The sequence below is a fragment of the Vanessa atalanta genome, chromosome 28, assembly GCF_905147765.1.
Source record: "Vanessa atalanta chromosome 28, ilVanAtal1.2, whole genome shotgun sequence".
Lineage (NCBI taxonomy): Eukaryota > Metazoa > Arthropoda > Insecta > Lepidoptera > Nymphalidae > Vanessa > Vanessa atalanta.
The window spans coordinates 1,153,428-1,169,484 of NC_061898.1; the positions used below are offsets into that span (position 1 = coordinate 1,153,428).

The 16,057-nt window shown below is 36.7% G+C and overlaps 2 protein-coding genes across 2 annotated transcripts; one reads left to right on the forward strand and one right to left on the reverse strand.

Annotated features, from left to right (window-relative positions):
* Positions 1-1,069: 1,069 nt before the first annotated feature.
* LOC125074507 (probable tyrosyl-DNA phosphodiesterase) lies at positions 1,070-14,837 on the reverse strand. Its single transcript, XM_047685837.1, has 14 exons — positions 14,680-14,837; positions 14,348-14,446; positions 13,950-14,091; positions 12,501-12,799; positions 11,495-11,674; positions 9,982-10,084; positions 8,880-9,002; positions 7,587-7,682; positions 7,295-7,465; positions 6,060-6,228; positions 5,428-5,530; positions 3,383-3,482; positions 2,372-2,582; positions 1,070-1,192 (listed from the first exon to the last, which is right to left on the reverse strand). Exons 1-14 carry the CDS (start codon positions 14,714-14,716, stop codon positions 1,070-1,072), a joined length of 1,956 nt encoding a protein of 651 aa, XP_047541793.1. The 5' UTR covers positions 14,717-14,837.
* A 744-nt stretch (positions 14,838-15,581) lies between these two features.
* Positions 15,582-15,887, forward strand: LOC125074508 (gametocyte-specific factor 1-like). Its single transcript, XM_047685838.1, has one exon. The coding sequence runs from the start codon at positions 15,582-15,584 to the stop codon at positions 15,885-15,887; it is 306 nt and encodes a 101-aa protein (XP_047541794.1).
* Positions 15,888-16,057: the final 170 nt, after the last annotated feature.

Genomic DNA, 16,057 nt, shown 5'->3' on the forward strand with positions numbered 1-16,057 from the left:
AACGCGTGCATCTTAACCGATAATTTTGGGTTCAAACCCAGGCAAGCACCACAGAATATTCATGTGCTTAATTTGTGTTTATAATTCATCTCGTGCTCGGCAGTGAAGGAAAACATCGTGAGAAAACATGCATGTGTTTAATTTCAACGAAATTCTGCCACATGTGTATTCCACCAACCCGCATTGGAGCAGCTTGGTTATATGCTCCATACCTTCTCCTCAAAGGGAGAGGAGGCCTTAGCCCAGCAGTGGGAAATTTACAGGGTGCTAATATTATGTATATATGTACGCCTTATCTTATTTTAGAATGTTTATTTTATTACAAATTTAAATTTAGAATGTTTAAATTTATATAAATACAGATATGTATACAATACTTTGTTGTAGTGTTGCATATCGATAGTCCACTATCGATAGACTATCGATAGTTAAGGTGTGAGCGATACTATCGATAGTCTATCGATAGTATCGCCATGTGTCAATACTATCGATAGTATCGATACTATCGATAGTTTCACATGAGCAATACTATCGATAGTATTGCTCACGGAGAGCTATCGATACTATCGGTACTATCGGTAGTATCGATAGTATTGATCAAAACGATACTATTGATAGTGCTATCGATATCCTGAATAGTTTTCGATCGTCAAACTATCGATAGTTCTGCAACGCTGCTTTGTTGTATAATAAGTAAGTTTAAAAAAAAAAAAATTCTTTTTTCAAGTAGGCACTTCTTAATCATCATTTTACAAAACGATACGTGAAACTGTCGCTGTCTGCTTCTATTGATAATAGAACTAAGTTGAAACTCAGTAGAGTTTCTTGCCGGTTCTTATCGGTAAAATCTACTTTCCGAATCGGTGATCGCTTTTCAACTCTGTAACATGACGATCCAAGAGTGCTTTTGTGATTCTACTGCTGAATCAGGGATACTCTGTTTTTTAATGGGTATTTTGGTGTACTAAAGACCACTAGTCGTCCTGGGCCACTAGTCCCAGTGTACTATGGAAATGGATATAATAATAAAAAAAAAACACAAAATAATATAAACATTTTATTAAACATTTCAATGCAAATAATCAGAGAACCAGGGCGACATTTTGCTCGTGTATTTCTTTGGCGGAATATCGTATGGGATTATCAGACGATTCTTGGCGTTCTCTTGGAGGGGGAAGAAGTCTTGATTGATCTGTAATTACACGGAATGTTAATGAGTTCATTAATCAGGATCGGTAAGTTGGCCTTGGCTATTGGCCTCAGACATTGGCCACCAATGCGTCACCAACCTTGGGAACTAAGATGTTATGTCCCTTGTTCGTGTAGTTATACTCACCCTTCCCATAACATAATAATATAAATAATTGTTTGGTGGTAGAGTATTTGTTGAGTGGGTGGTGGGAACCTACCCGTACGTAACACAAAATTCTACCACCAATAAGGTATTTGACTGGTTTTTAAAATCCATTTTATATTATTTAGTAGAGAGCCAGTAAAGGTTGTTTTTTTTTTAATTCTAGTACATATTTGCTGATAAATATGAAATTAAAAATTCCATATTTAAATAGCGCGCGAAAACGCTACTTTGTCAATATTTCGCTGCAATGGGGTCGGTGACGTCACTTGCCTGTATCGTAATCTGTGGCACGTATAATCCACATACAGTAGGCAAACGAGGTTAACGAGCAAGTGACCTATCGGGAGTGTTTTGTGTCACGTGACAAACGTTTAAAAAAAATGCATTTTTGAATAAATTGATTATTATTTTCAACTTTCGTTGATAAATAACCATTTTTGAACTCATAATATACTGATTACAATAATTGACACTTTATTTTTCGCATTATCGAATAGCCACACACGATACGACGTAACGACTTGAGATTTAAGTAACATAAGATTGTATTATTAATCTGTAATATTTATTAAAAAAAATTAAGTATTTTAATTCAGTTTAACTATACTGATATTATAAAAAAAAGTCTGTCTGTCTGTCACGAACTGAATTCGATGAAATCTGGTTAAGTTTCAACTCCAAGAAAGGACTATACGGAATACGCTTTTTTATGCTTTACACCTGACCAGTCCCTAAAACGCAAGAAAACCCGCGTGCGATAACTATCATTACATACATTAGAAATAAATATATAAGAGAATACTTCAACCGTGCCTTTAAGTAGATAATATAATTAAAAATGTATTATGCATACTTTTAGCCAACCCCCCCCCCCCTTATCAAAGAGAAGGGCAACGTGTAATATGACGTCACGTCGTCGTCATGACATTATTATCATATTTCATTCGCAACCAATTCAAGAACGCGTTTGCCCAGCAGTGGGAAATTTAGACTTTAACCGAACTCATAGCCCACCACAAATCTCGGTAAGAACAGCACGCCGCACTCGTAGCTCATTACCCTCAGGGCTCTGTTGCCCTTGTTGAGGGAGCCCCAGGCGGCCTTGCTCACGTTGCCGGATGTGAGGAGGTAGTACGCCGCCATCTTGCTGTCCGGCGACACGCGCGTGTACGACTTGATGTGCGGCATCGCCTTGTCGCGGCCCGTCCGCGTGGCGAGCCATTGGCTGGGAAATTCATTAAATAATCATGTATTCATTCATTCATTCGCTCATTTGTACAAGATGATATACAATATTTAAGAGCAGTCAATAAAATACATCAGTAAAGAAGGCATTGATGATAAAAAAGCGTGGAGTTAACGCTTGTTGACTTCCAGGCAGGAGACATAACATACATATATAATTGTATTTAACTAACATGACTGTATTTTTAGACTGTAGTTCCTTGCCGGTTCCTCTCGATAGAATCTACATTCCGAACCGGTGGTAGCTTCGCTTTAAATAGTTTGTTAAATGACGATTCAAAAGTGCTCGTAAAAGCCTACTTGAATAAAGTATATTTTGATTTGATTTATCCGTCTAGCAACGCCACTGTCCCAACCATCAACCTTCGGACTGCTACTGAGAATTGTATGAAAGAACTCGATGACATTTGTCCTTTCAGTAGCCCAGTCGGGGTTTGAACTGGTATACGTTAAGTTGGTCTTGATAAACAAAAGACAGCCCCGACGCTCAAGGGTTAAAAGAAAGGGCGTGAACTTGGGGGCGTGTGGTGGAGGCCTCGCGTGTTCTATTTCAGACGGCCCAGAGGACACCTTCGCCCCCTGAGATGAGTTCCACCCAAACACGAGCGAGCAACGCGCAGCTTCTCCGATCCTTGCCGAAGACGACCATCACATTAGTTTTAGTGTGTAGGAATCCTACATAACCCAGTATCCTGGCTGGCTGGATTTTTCTGACTAAAAAGGCAGTTTCCACTGCATGAAAAAATAGATATAAAAAAGGCAGATATCCAATAAACTTACTACAAGTAATCGTTTAGCCAGAGTTGTTTCTTGTGGGCATCCGCCGCGTAAGGCAGGCAGCCTCCACCGAGGAGATCGTCGTGGGACTGTTTCACGTTCTCTGTTAAATACGTTATTTAAAATATAAAGTCTCGGCATATTCTTTTGCTTGAAGGATGATTGTCAGTCTGGGCTTTGAGCAAGCCCATGTGGTTACCACATAATCACATGTCTTACCATCAAACGGTAATAGAAACTGGAAGAATAACTTAGCCAGTGTAACGGACATAACATCTTAGTTTCCAAGGTTGGTGGCGCATTGGCGATGTACGAGATGATTTATATTTCTTAAAGTGTTAACGTCAATATGAGATGTGATTTCTAACCTGTTTGAACATATGGCAGTATAACCAACCTATTAAAATATTTAAAAAACTGGACTATTTACTTTGAGACTATATGAAATTAGTGATTTTTTTGGTGTACTTAAATAAAATCACTTAAAGGAAGCCCACGAAATGAGCTCTCAAAGGAAATTCGTTTTGTTGTTTAAATTTGTATACGTGAAATAGCAGTTTGAGTTAAGTTGTTTGCTTTTGTTAATTAATTAAATTGTTTATGGCGTTTTTTTTATGGCGTAGGTTGGCGGACGAGCATTTGGGCCACCTGACGGTAAGTGGTCACCACCGCCCATAGACAATGGCACTGTACGAAAAATCTGCCATTCCTCACGCCAATGCGCCACCAACCTTGAGAACTAAGATGTTATGTCCATTGAGTCTTGATTTACACTGGCTCACTCACCTTTCAAACCGGAACACAACAATACTAAGTACTACTGATTGGTAGTAAAATATCTGATGAGTGGGTGGTACCTATCCAGATGGGCTTGCACAAAGCCCTACCACCAAGTATACTAAATGCCATAAATCTCCACGTTTCACATAAAACAATTAGACTTTATAGAAATAAATATTCAAAGTATTTCCTAAACTGCGTGAACTTTATTAATTAAATTACTTTTTGGGCCTATCTCAAATGCGCATCGACCAATGACGTGCGAGTATTTTGTTCATTACGAGTTCGACACGTGGTAATTCTGCGTTGTACAAAACAAAGTTCGTACGCTTGGATCTTTTAAACTACTAGACGCATTTTGATGCGGTTTCCATCAATAAACGGAGCGATTCAAGAGGAACGTTTGTATGTATAAAACATGCATGTTACAGTTGAGAAATGTCTAGAATTTCAACAAAGTATCAAGTTGTATGTATTAACGTACAGTCGGGGTAAGAAAAGCTTCGTCACCTTAAGGTCTATTTTCGTGTGCTCAGTATGAGCGATAATCTGCTTTACCGATTGAGTATCAAAGTGCGTCGCAATGTACACAATTTTGAACCTAGTTATCATACTGTGTTAGTTTAATTTTATATGCAGTTTTCTGTTTAATGCTTTAGTTTCAAAAGGTACTAAGAGTTTACAGTTTTATGAGCCGAGATGGCCCAGTAGTTAGAACGCGTGCATCTTAACCGATGATTTCGGGTTCAAGCCCAGGCAGGCACCACTGAATTTTCTAGTGCTTAATTTGTGTTTATAACTCATGTCGTGCTCGGCGGTGAAGGAAAACATCGTGAGGAAACCTGCATGTGTCTAATTTCAACGAAATTCTGCCACATGTGCGTTCCGCCAACCCGCATGGGAGCAGCGTGGTGGAATATGCTCCAAACCTTCTCCTCAAAGGGAGAGGAGGCCTTTAGCCCAGCAGCGGGAAATTTACAGGCTGCTAATGCTAATAATAAGAGTCTACGACTTGATGAATGAATGAATTTGAAAGCTGACGAAGGTTTTCCTACTCTGACTGTACATTATTGATGTTTTAAGTAGTTGAATGTGTATTTGATTAGTTCGACAAAAAAACAAAGAACCGGTGAGTTTCTTTCGCCGGTTCTCTTTAGAACAGGGTGTATCCTTTTCCGAACCGGTGGTAGTGTTAAATTTGACTATCAATAAGTAAGTGTAATGCTCCTATATTGAATAGAGGTATTTGAGTTTGAGTTTAGTCTTACCTAGTGATGGATAAATTAGTTTCAATTCCGGCGGTTGCGACAACGTCTGAGCTTGATTCTTGACTTTTGTGAAGTTATGAAGAAAGTCTCCTGTCAGCCATAACTGAAAAATTACTTAATATTTTAAACCTTACTCAATTCAAGTAGGCTCTAAAATATTGCATCTGTGGCATCAGGCCAGAGATAAGGTAACAGTAACAGCTTGTAAATTTTCCACTGCTGGGCTAAGGCCTCCTTTGAGGAGAACTGAGGTTTGGAACAAATTCAACCACACGGCTCCAATGCCGGTTGGCAGAATTTGAAATTAGACACATGCAGGTCTCCTGGCGATGTTTTCCTTTACCGAGCACGAAATGAATTAATAAACACAAATTAAGCACGTGAAAATTCAGTGGTTCAAGCCCAGACACAGTTTGAACCCGCTATCTTTGTTTAAGACGCACGCGTTCTAACCACTGAGCCGTCTCGGCTCTCAAAAGCTCTCAGAAAAAGTTGAGTCAAATATTAAAATATAACAAATTTTTTTTGTACTTAAATAATGTACCTGACCATAGAGAACTATACAAAAATAAATTACTGAGTTTATATTAAAATATCTTCGTGAATAAAATTATAGTCAGTTGAAGACTGACCTTGGCTTCGTTGCCGTAGCTGCCGAGGCTGCTGGCTTGAGCGATGAGAGGCCACGAGCGGTTCTCAGCGGGCGGGATCTCGCAGTGCTGCCTGAGCAACGCGCCCACGCGGGTCATGCCCCAATCTAGGTCGAAGTGGGACCCAGGGGCTGATGATACGAGAAACACACTGAAATGACAATATTAATGATTTTATTGATGAAAGCCATCTTGGGATTAAAACTATCGCTTCCATGCCTGTTTAATACCATTTAATAGTATAACACCGAGATTATTCTGTCAATTTTTCTCAAAATTTTTCGACGTCGAAAGACGGGGTGTGTCGTGGAGTTCAATTTCGCAACACATTTTTTTATTAGCATTAGCAGCCCGTAAATGTCCCACTGCTGGGATAAAGGCCTCCTCTCCTTTTGAGGAGAAGGTTTGGAGCATATTCCACCACGCTGCTCCAATGCGGGTTTGGCGGAATACACATGTGGCAGAATTTCGTTGAAATTAGACACATGCAGGTTTCCTCACGATGTTTTCCTTCACCGCCGAGCACGAGATGAATTATAAACACAAATTAAGCACATGAAATTTCAGTGGTGCCTGCCTGGGTTTGAACCCGAAATCATCGGTTAAGATGCACGCGTTCTAACCACTGGGCCATCTCGGCTCTGATTTCGCAACACACCACGAAAAAAATTGTCTATACAAATAGCAAATGTTTCACTTACGAACGCTAAGAAATATCTGAATTATTTCTATAGAATATTTGTATAGGGTGACAAGTTCCATAAAAAGGTCCACGACGATGTTTTCCTTAATTTTACGGATAATTTACAAGTTGATTTTACTTGGCAGTAGGGTTTTGTGCAAATCCATCTGAGTAACCTACCATTCATATATTCTAGGCTACAAACAATAACACTAAGTGTCCCCACGAGCCACCGGCCACCACCACAAAACGTCGCCACCGGGATATTTCCCGTAGTTTTCATACATTTTGTGGACTCGCCCTGTGCGTCAATTTATGGGTCATTGAACCAGTATAAACACGGGATTAAAGGACATAACACCTTAGTTCCTGAGTTTTTTGAAGCATGCGATTTAAGGGGTGCTTAATATTCAAGAGTAATGTCTATTAGCAGTGGTGACCACTTACCATCAGATGGTCCCTACCTATTTAAACCAATATTGCTAAAAGATACATTTTGGAAAATTATGTCTGCTATTATAATGTACAAACTCACTTAATATGGCTGAAGTCGCATCTCTTCACTCTATCCAGGTAGAAGGCCAGCTGTGGCAGGTGGTAGTGCGCGAGGTACCGCAACAGGCTGCGCTTGAACTTCGTCGGGGACTCCCCGTCGTGCGGCATCGCGTCCGCGGGGAGTTCCGGGCAGCGCGGACTGAACCACAGACTAGAGAACATTTTGACATTTATATACTATATAAGCAAGTGTAACACTTCCATATTGAATAAAGATTTTTGACTTTGAGTCCGCCAGTGGACTACGTTGGTCTAAACAATTATCAACTCACCCCTGAGTCCTGTTCTCCCAGTCATCTATATACAAATTAGCGGTAGATATTACCACTCGTAAGGATCCGTCCTCGTAGCAGAGTACCATCATTTTCCTGAAACATCGCCCAATATTTATCTAATGTTTAGAGGAATATGGCTGCAGATCTTGAGTGCTTGGATGTAACTGACCAAACTAAGGCGAGTGCTGAGGCGGCGTGTGAGGAGGGGGAGGGGGGGTCAGGGACGAGAAATTGGACGTACAGACTTACTCTGCTTACTGTATTATTTGAGGTAGGAAGATCTAGATTACATATATTAAACACTTGTTAATTATTTCACATCAATCTGATACCTATACCATTTTGTTTTTTTTTACTGATATAAGTAGGCGGTAGGGCTAATGAGCCATCTGATGGTTAGTGGTCACCACCGCCCATAGACATTAAAGGTGTAAGAAATATTAACCATTCCTTACATCACCAATGATACACAACGCCGATACGTTGATCGAGGTTGAGATATTAAATTATTTGGGTTCTTCTCAGGTCCGAGGTGTATATATACGGTGATAGATTTTTGACCATCAATAAGGAAGTGTAATCACTTTTATATTGAATAAAGATGACGTTGACTTTGATACTCGACAAAATGGGAGTTTCGTATAATAACGAAGTTGATATCAGATTTTTGGAAATGTGTCAAAGTTTGGGGGTCAATTTAAAGTGGATATAAGTAGTTAAGTTGAAAAGTGTATTATAAATAAAGATATATTAATCATGAACTGTTATTAGTGAACAATATGGCTGAGTTTTTAGCAAATCGCATGAAATCTAAGGTTTGTTTATCTTTACTTCTTGTTCGATTGCAATGTATAAGTAATCTACCCGTCTAGACTTCTATAACATGCGTGTATTGTACATGTAAACCTTCCCCTTGAATCGCTCTGTTTATTGATGGAAACCAGAGTAATGTTTAAGCCGAAATATGTGTACAAACGTTTTAATAGCTTTTTTTTTGGTTTTTTTTTCTCTTGCTCATTTTTCGTTTTTTTTTCACTTTTGTTGTTGTAGCAAGCAATTGTAATTAATAGTTTAATTAGCACGTAGTGTTTGCTTTCAAATTATTTTACATAATCTATAGATGTAGGTATATACCTAATTGTGTATTCACATAAGAATGACAAATGTAAAAATCGCTACCGAACCTAATAAATAAATAAAAACCGTATTAAAATGCGTTGCGTGGTTCAAAAGATCCAAACGTGAGAAGGGATGGGAAGCGACTCTGTTTAATCATACGTTTGTACTCACGTGTGATGTTTCCCGAACGGTGTTGCCATGTTGACGTAGTGCGCTTCGACGTTTGGTTTCTTTTTGTTAATATTCTTCATATCCGAACAATCGTCGCCGTACAATATTGTCAATTTTTTCGCACTGTAAAATGTTTTATTTAATTTAATGTGAATATTAATTCATTATTTTGTAGCTACCCGACTTGCTTTCGCAAGGGGTAGCCATATACATTTATATTAAAGGACAATACAAACATTACATAACCATTTTTTTACATTAACAGTCTGTAAATTTCCCACTGCTGGGCTAAGGACTCTAAAGGGAGCCTCTGAGAGCAATGCGTATTGGTGCATACACATGTGGCAGAATTTCGTTGAAATTAGACACATGCAGGTTTCCTCACGATGTTTTCCTTCACCGCCGAGCACGAGATGAATTATAAACACAAATTAAGCACATGAATATTCAGTTGTGCTTGACTGGGTTTGAACCAGAAATCATCGGTTAAGATGCACGCGTTCTAACCACTGGACCATATAAAACATACGAAGATAAAAAAAAATTGGGTACACAGAACACCTCATCAAAGGTAATTACAGTGGAGATACTTGGAAGAGCAATTCGACCATCTAATGGTAAGTGGTCACTACCAACTGTAGAGATTGGGGCTGTAAAGAATATTACTTTGTATTTTTATAACCTTGGGAGCTAAGACCTTGTGTCTGTAGGTCCACAACAAGACTAAGAATAGCTGTTTGGTGGTAGAACATCTGAAGAATAGACGGTGCCTAATTAAACAGGCTTTCAAATCCGATGAACAGTTTAGAATCACATGGAAGCCGAATAATTTTTAACTCATAATACATTGCCGTTCCTTTCCGTTTCGGAATGAGTTTCTTGTCGGTTGTTCTCGGTAGAAACTACATTCCGAAACGGTGGTAGCTACGTTTAATATAGTTCTGTTAAATGACGATTCAAAAGGTTCTTGTAAAACCCCACTCGAATAAAGTATATTTTAAATACTTTAATCGAGTAGGGTTTTACTCACAGTCCGTCCGCTCTATGCCTAGAAGGGGGTGAAAAGTGTGATCTTCACGTATAATATATTGTAGCTGATTACCTGTATCCGGCGAAGTAGTACTGCGCTAGCAGCCACCCTATTTCAACCATGAAGTTTATCTGTAGGGAACACTTCAATTCACCCAGACTATTGTCAAGAATTTCTGTGGACAAATAATTATCAAATAAAGACACGACTAGGTTGACCACGCGTTGCGTTTCTAGCGCAGGACATAACTTCAATATAATTCGACATTACTGCGCTCGCTTTCGGTTAATAAACATCCTACAGATCAGACACGTAAATATTTTACGTACACGACTGTCAAAAGTAAAAAAAAGTTCAGCATAATAAGTCTGGCAAAATTAGTATTGCTTTAAAAAAGAGCCGAGATGGCCCAGTGGTTAGACGAGTTCAAACCCAGGCGAGCACTACTGAATTTTCATGTGCTCAATTTGTGTTTATAATTCATCTCGTGCTCGGCGGTGAAGTAAAACATCGTGAGGAAACCTGCACGGGGCTAATTTCAACGAAATTCTGCCACATGTGTAACCAACACGTATTTGAGCAGCGCGGTTATATGCTCCGAACCATCTCCTCAACGGGAGAGGAGGCCTTAGCGCAGCCGTGGGAAATTTACAGGCTGTTAATGTAATGTTAATGTTAAATATATTTTCAGTGTTTTTATACTTAGATAGTATTAGAGATTACACAAAAACTGGCGAATACTTTAAATTGTGACAGGTTTTAATTCTTAACTAGCAGTGGAACATTTCCACGTGGTTAACACAGGAGGAATTTTAATAAAAGCTGTGTCATGCAGACTTGCATGGGTTCCCTGTCGGTTCTTCTCGGTTGAATCTGCGACCCAAACCGGTCGTAGCTTCGCTTAATGAAGTTTGTTAAATGACGATTCAAAAGTACTTGTAAAAGCCTACTTGAATAAAGTATATTTTGATTTCGAAATAAAATGTTATAAAAGCGGATTCAACACCGATTATATCTCTTATTCTCATTATTGATTTTACATTTGGAAGACAGAGACAAAACATTGCTCCCTAATCAGCCCAACGCAACATTTAATACCTATATTCAATCAAAGAAAGTGTTAAGATGAACAAACCTTAGATTTAAATATTCCGTTCGATTCACAAATAGATATAATACAACACTATTACACTTAACTACTTATATCCACTTTAATTTACCTTCAAAGGAACCGATAAGAACTTCGAAGATATTCAAAAGGTTAAATCTATACTAATATAAATGTGAATGTAACTCTGTCTGTCTGTCTGTCGCTCTTTCACTGTAAAACCAATGAATCGCATTTGATGAAATTTGATATGAAGCAATCTTGAACTCCAAGGCAGGACATAGGCTACTTTTTTTGCCGAACACATGACAACCAACCCCCTTAAACGCGAGCGAAGCCGCGGGCGACAACTAGTATCATATATTATTAAAACTCTTGACCAATGAAATCGCGTCATTTCAAGGTCAACGGTTTATTTAGCGGTTCGAATATAACCTATCGTCTTATAGGTAGAGATATCGTTTAAAAGATACTCACCTTGAAAGGTAATGGAGTACGGTTGCGTGTGCGTCTGTTTTGCGTCCGTGATCGTCGTGTAGAAGATGTAGTACGGTGCTGAAGCTGCGTGCTTGGCGGCCATCTTGCCACGTGGTAAGACAACTTTAAGGAAGTCCTCTGCTTTCTTCGTTGGTGGCACAATGGGCCGGTAGTCTGAATCTGGTATAAATATGAGGGTATGTTGATATATTGATATCATCCTGACGTATTACGACCATGACGACTTTTTTTAAGCGAGATTTTCCAAGTATTATTTATTTGCTATTTGTATAATAAATAATGTATAAATAAAGTAACGTATAAACTTCGGAATACTAATGAGAATTACTCGACATAAAAACCCATAAAAGCTGTACCCAGTTGAACCTAGGAACTCGGGATCCAGGCCCGTTTCAAAATCCCATTTGCCGCACATTGAGCGGCTCGCCAATTGTAGACCATCGAAATAGGATCATTGAAAACATTTTGGGAGGGGGGCATAGGACATCTCCTCTTGTTTGGGAGATTGTTAGCCACGTCCCTTGAGCCTGTCATTGCACTGTCATTCCACTCATCATCAATATCTGTTTATTTGAAAAGAGCAACTATGCGAGTTTCTTGCCGTTTCTTCACTCTGGAGGCTGCTTTCCGAAACGGTGGTAGTATTTAAATATCGACGATTCAAAAACGCTTCATTGTGAAGTTTACTTGAATAAATTGATTTGATTTGTAACAACAGTACTCAGTATTGTTGTGTCCGGTTTGAAGGGTGAGTGAGCCAGTGTAACTACAGGCACAAAGGATATAACATCTGAGTACCCAAGGTTGGTGGCGCATCAGTGATGTAAGGAATGGTTAATATTTCTTACAACGCCATTTTCTATGGGCGGTGTTGACCACTTACTATTAGGTGATCCATATATATATGAAAAAGAAATAGAGAAAGAGAGGGCAAAGTTCGCCTGGAGGCATAACGGTTTTGATTATTTATCTTTAAGATACTTACCCCTTACTTTATCCCCCATCTTTGATGCAGGCTGTCTACCCGTATCACATTTAGAACTACTAACTAAATTTTCACTTTCGTTTTTACTCTGTGACAATTTCTCATTTGTCCTTGACAGATTCATAGTCTGTGTACAATTTGGATTTAAATTTTTATTACTTCTATCGGCTGTATGTTTATCAATTTCTTTTATCTGTGACACTTTTGTTATCTGTGAATCATTAGTCCTTGTAATATTTTGATTTTGTATATCATTATTTGATGTTCCTGGATTTTCATTTTGCATGCTCGAACTAGCTCTAAAAATATTTAATATTTTAAAGACGTTTTTTGATTTGTCGAGGATCAATCCCAACCCCTTGGACTATTATAGTCCCCATCCCTAACACAAATGATAATCTTAAAGTAGGGGTAAATAGGAATATTAATAATTCCTAAATATAATTTTTATGATATTGATTACTGAATTTTTCAATAATTCTTTTATTAATGAGTAGTCAAATTACTCATGTTTAATAAAGAGACTGAAATGGACCTTCTGGCATCTCTGCCTAATTGGAAGATAAATAATTTCAATTTAAAAAAGTATAATTTAAAAAAACTAAACAAGTGCGAGTCGGACTCGCGCACGAAGGGTTCCCTACCATTGACTAGGTAAACAACAGTAGGTACACACATTCATTGATGGCGCTTTTTGTATGTATGTATAATTTCATTATTTATTGTTAAAGTAATAATACATTAAATATTATAGCCATTATTGATATCAAGCAAACAAAGGGAAAAAATCGCGTTTGTTGTAGCCCCCCTTTATTAATTATTTTATTTTGATTTTAGTATTTGTTGTTATAGCGGCAACAGAGATACATTATTTATAAAAATGTCAACTGTCTAGTTATCGCGGGTCTTGAGATACAGCCTGGTGACAGACAGACAGCGAAGTCTTAGTAATAGGGTCCCGTTTTTACCCTCTGGGTACGGAACCCTAAAAATAACATGAAATAAAATGATTAAGAACTCATTCTGTTACTTAGGCATTAACAAATATAATCTTAGTTGTAATATTATGCTATCTTTATCCATAATTAGTCATCTCACACACACTAAGACATTACCTACACTATTACAAGAGTGTCACACACTAATGGACATTGATAGCCTCTTAGTGAGTGAATTAAGTTATAACTTAAGTATTTTTAAGACTCTTTTACAGTTTTATAATGTTCATATTAGGACATGGAGACTTATCTGTCTTACTGGAATAATATAATTCCATTTTTAAATCATAATTTTGAAAAAAGAGCATAATTAAATGATTATCTAGTTAATAATATTTTTTTTTACTTTTTACTGTTTTTGTTTAAGACATAAACTTACACTGCCAGACTTCAAATTTTGATAAATATATTTTAAAAAAAAGGAGAATAATTAAGATCAATTAGTACTTACCCATCTTTCACTTCCTCGTTTCGTATGTACAAATTCTTTTCGACTATAATATTTAACTGATCTATAAACATGTTCTTTTGTAAATTAAATTTCTCAGGAATTTCATATTCCTTTCCTTTAGAATTGTCCAAAATTGATTCCACTGTAATGACATAATTAAATTAGATTTTATAGAATTTCTTTGCAATTTTTTTTTTATTTTACTTTATAGAATTTTTCTTTGCTCACATAAAATTTAAAAAAGTAACATACATGTTGTTCCCAATCATTATACAAGTTTTTAGCAAATTTATATATAATGACTAAATATGAAGCAGAAATATATAAAATACATACTATATTATTGGTATCAATTATTTTAGCCTAAATAAAGACTTAGAAAAAAAAACTTATCTTACAATGTGGATGACTAAATTCTCTGAAATGGGCCGGGTTGAGCCTATAGCATGTTTCACCGTAACTGCATTCTTTCTTAGCACGTTTTATGTTTTGATTACCTAATAATTACAAGAAGTTTTAAGATTTTTTTACAAACTTAAAAGTTAAATAATATAGTCTGGAAGTTATTTTCTTAAATTATGCCGATTTCTTTTTTTTTACATAAGTGCAAATTATTCTGCCAATATTAAAAAATAAAAATACACTACTAAATGGTAATACAAAAAATCTTTTAATTAAATATAAAATCGAACAGAGTATGTATCGTAGAAGTATTCAGTTACGATTTTACCGTCCATTTTGTTCATACGCTTGTTAGATGGAATCATAATTTCAGTCTATATTATTTTATTAAAAAATATATCGAATGTTATATTTACGTATACGTTCAAACTATAAACTTTTTAAACTATCTACTTTGAAACAGCTGTGTTGCTGTTGACAACATTATTTGACACTGGCTATTTAGCAGCTCTAACTCTAAGTGTTGACTGTTGTATTCATAAATATAAGAATGCTGCCATTAAACTAAGAATTGTATAATATTACGAATGTAATATATTTTTTATTTATATTTTCTAGTCTAGATATTACAAATACTGTAAGTAAAGTTGTAAATTTTAAATCAGTAAAGAGAAATACTAAAATATGCATTTCAACGACTTTGAAATAAAAAAAAAAATAAAAGCAACAAAAGAAATTTTAATTTTTTTTTTTTAAGTTAATTGCAAAGGTAATATATGGTAGAACAATTAATAATCTCTAATATCTATATTATTATTTGGGAAAAGGTACTGGCAGCACTGGTATATTTCAATATTCAAATGAAGTCGATCTTGTGTTTGTAAACATACATTTTTCTTCGCATTTATTTCTTCAATAAATAGAGGTAACCATGTTCATAAATAAAATAATGAATATTCGTAAACAGTAGATTTTATTGTTCAAATATTCTTTAAATCAAACACATGCCTAATTGCTGCAATTTTGTTTAATAGAAAATTTACCGACACTTGGTAGTATTATTTTTATATGAATTACCAATATTAAAGTAGACTAACATTCAAAAGTCCTCATTCGTTCCAGATTATTTGTTTTAATTTAAAAGTTATTCAAAACCTTTTTGTTGTCAATTACTAAAAAGCTTCGTATTTTAAAGTGCTCAAAAAGAATCATTCAATTTCTAACAGGAAAATGGATGATCCATTCATTACGTGCCCATACGATCATTCGCACCGCGTGCCTCGATCTCGAATCCAAGCTCATATAGTACGTTGTCAAGAAAAACACCCCCCGCTCACCGCTTGCCCGTATAACGCAACACATCGCTTCACTCAAGCAGACATGAAGATACACGTCACGCAATGCCCGTCAAGGGAAGAGATGTTTCCAGAAGATAAGCCTCCAAAAGTAGTAGCCCATTTGATAGCACCTCGGCCAATCCTGCAAAGGGAATATCTTCCAGAGACGGACCCTAATCATGAAACATGGGACGATTAATTGGCTATATATTAAATGTTTATAATATACTTAATTTTGTTTATTTAGTTGATTTTTTGAATGGATTACATTTACATGATTCGACTATGTACAATTTTCAAACCCGCAGACATTAGATAGGGTTACACAAGAAATATATAACATCAATATGTTTTTCACACAAACAATTT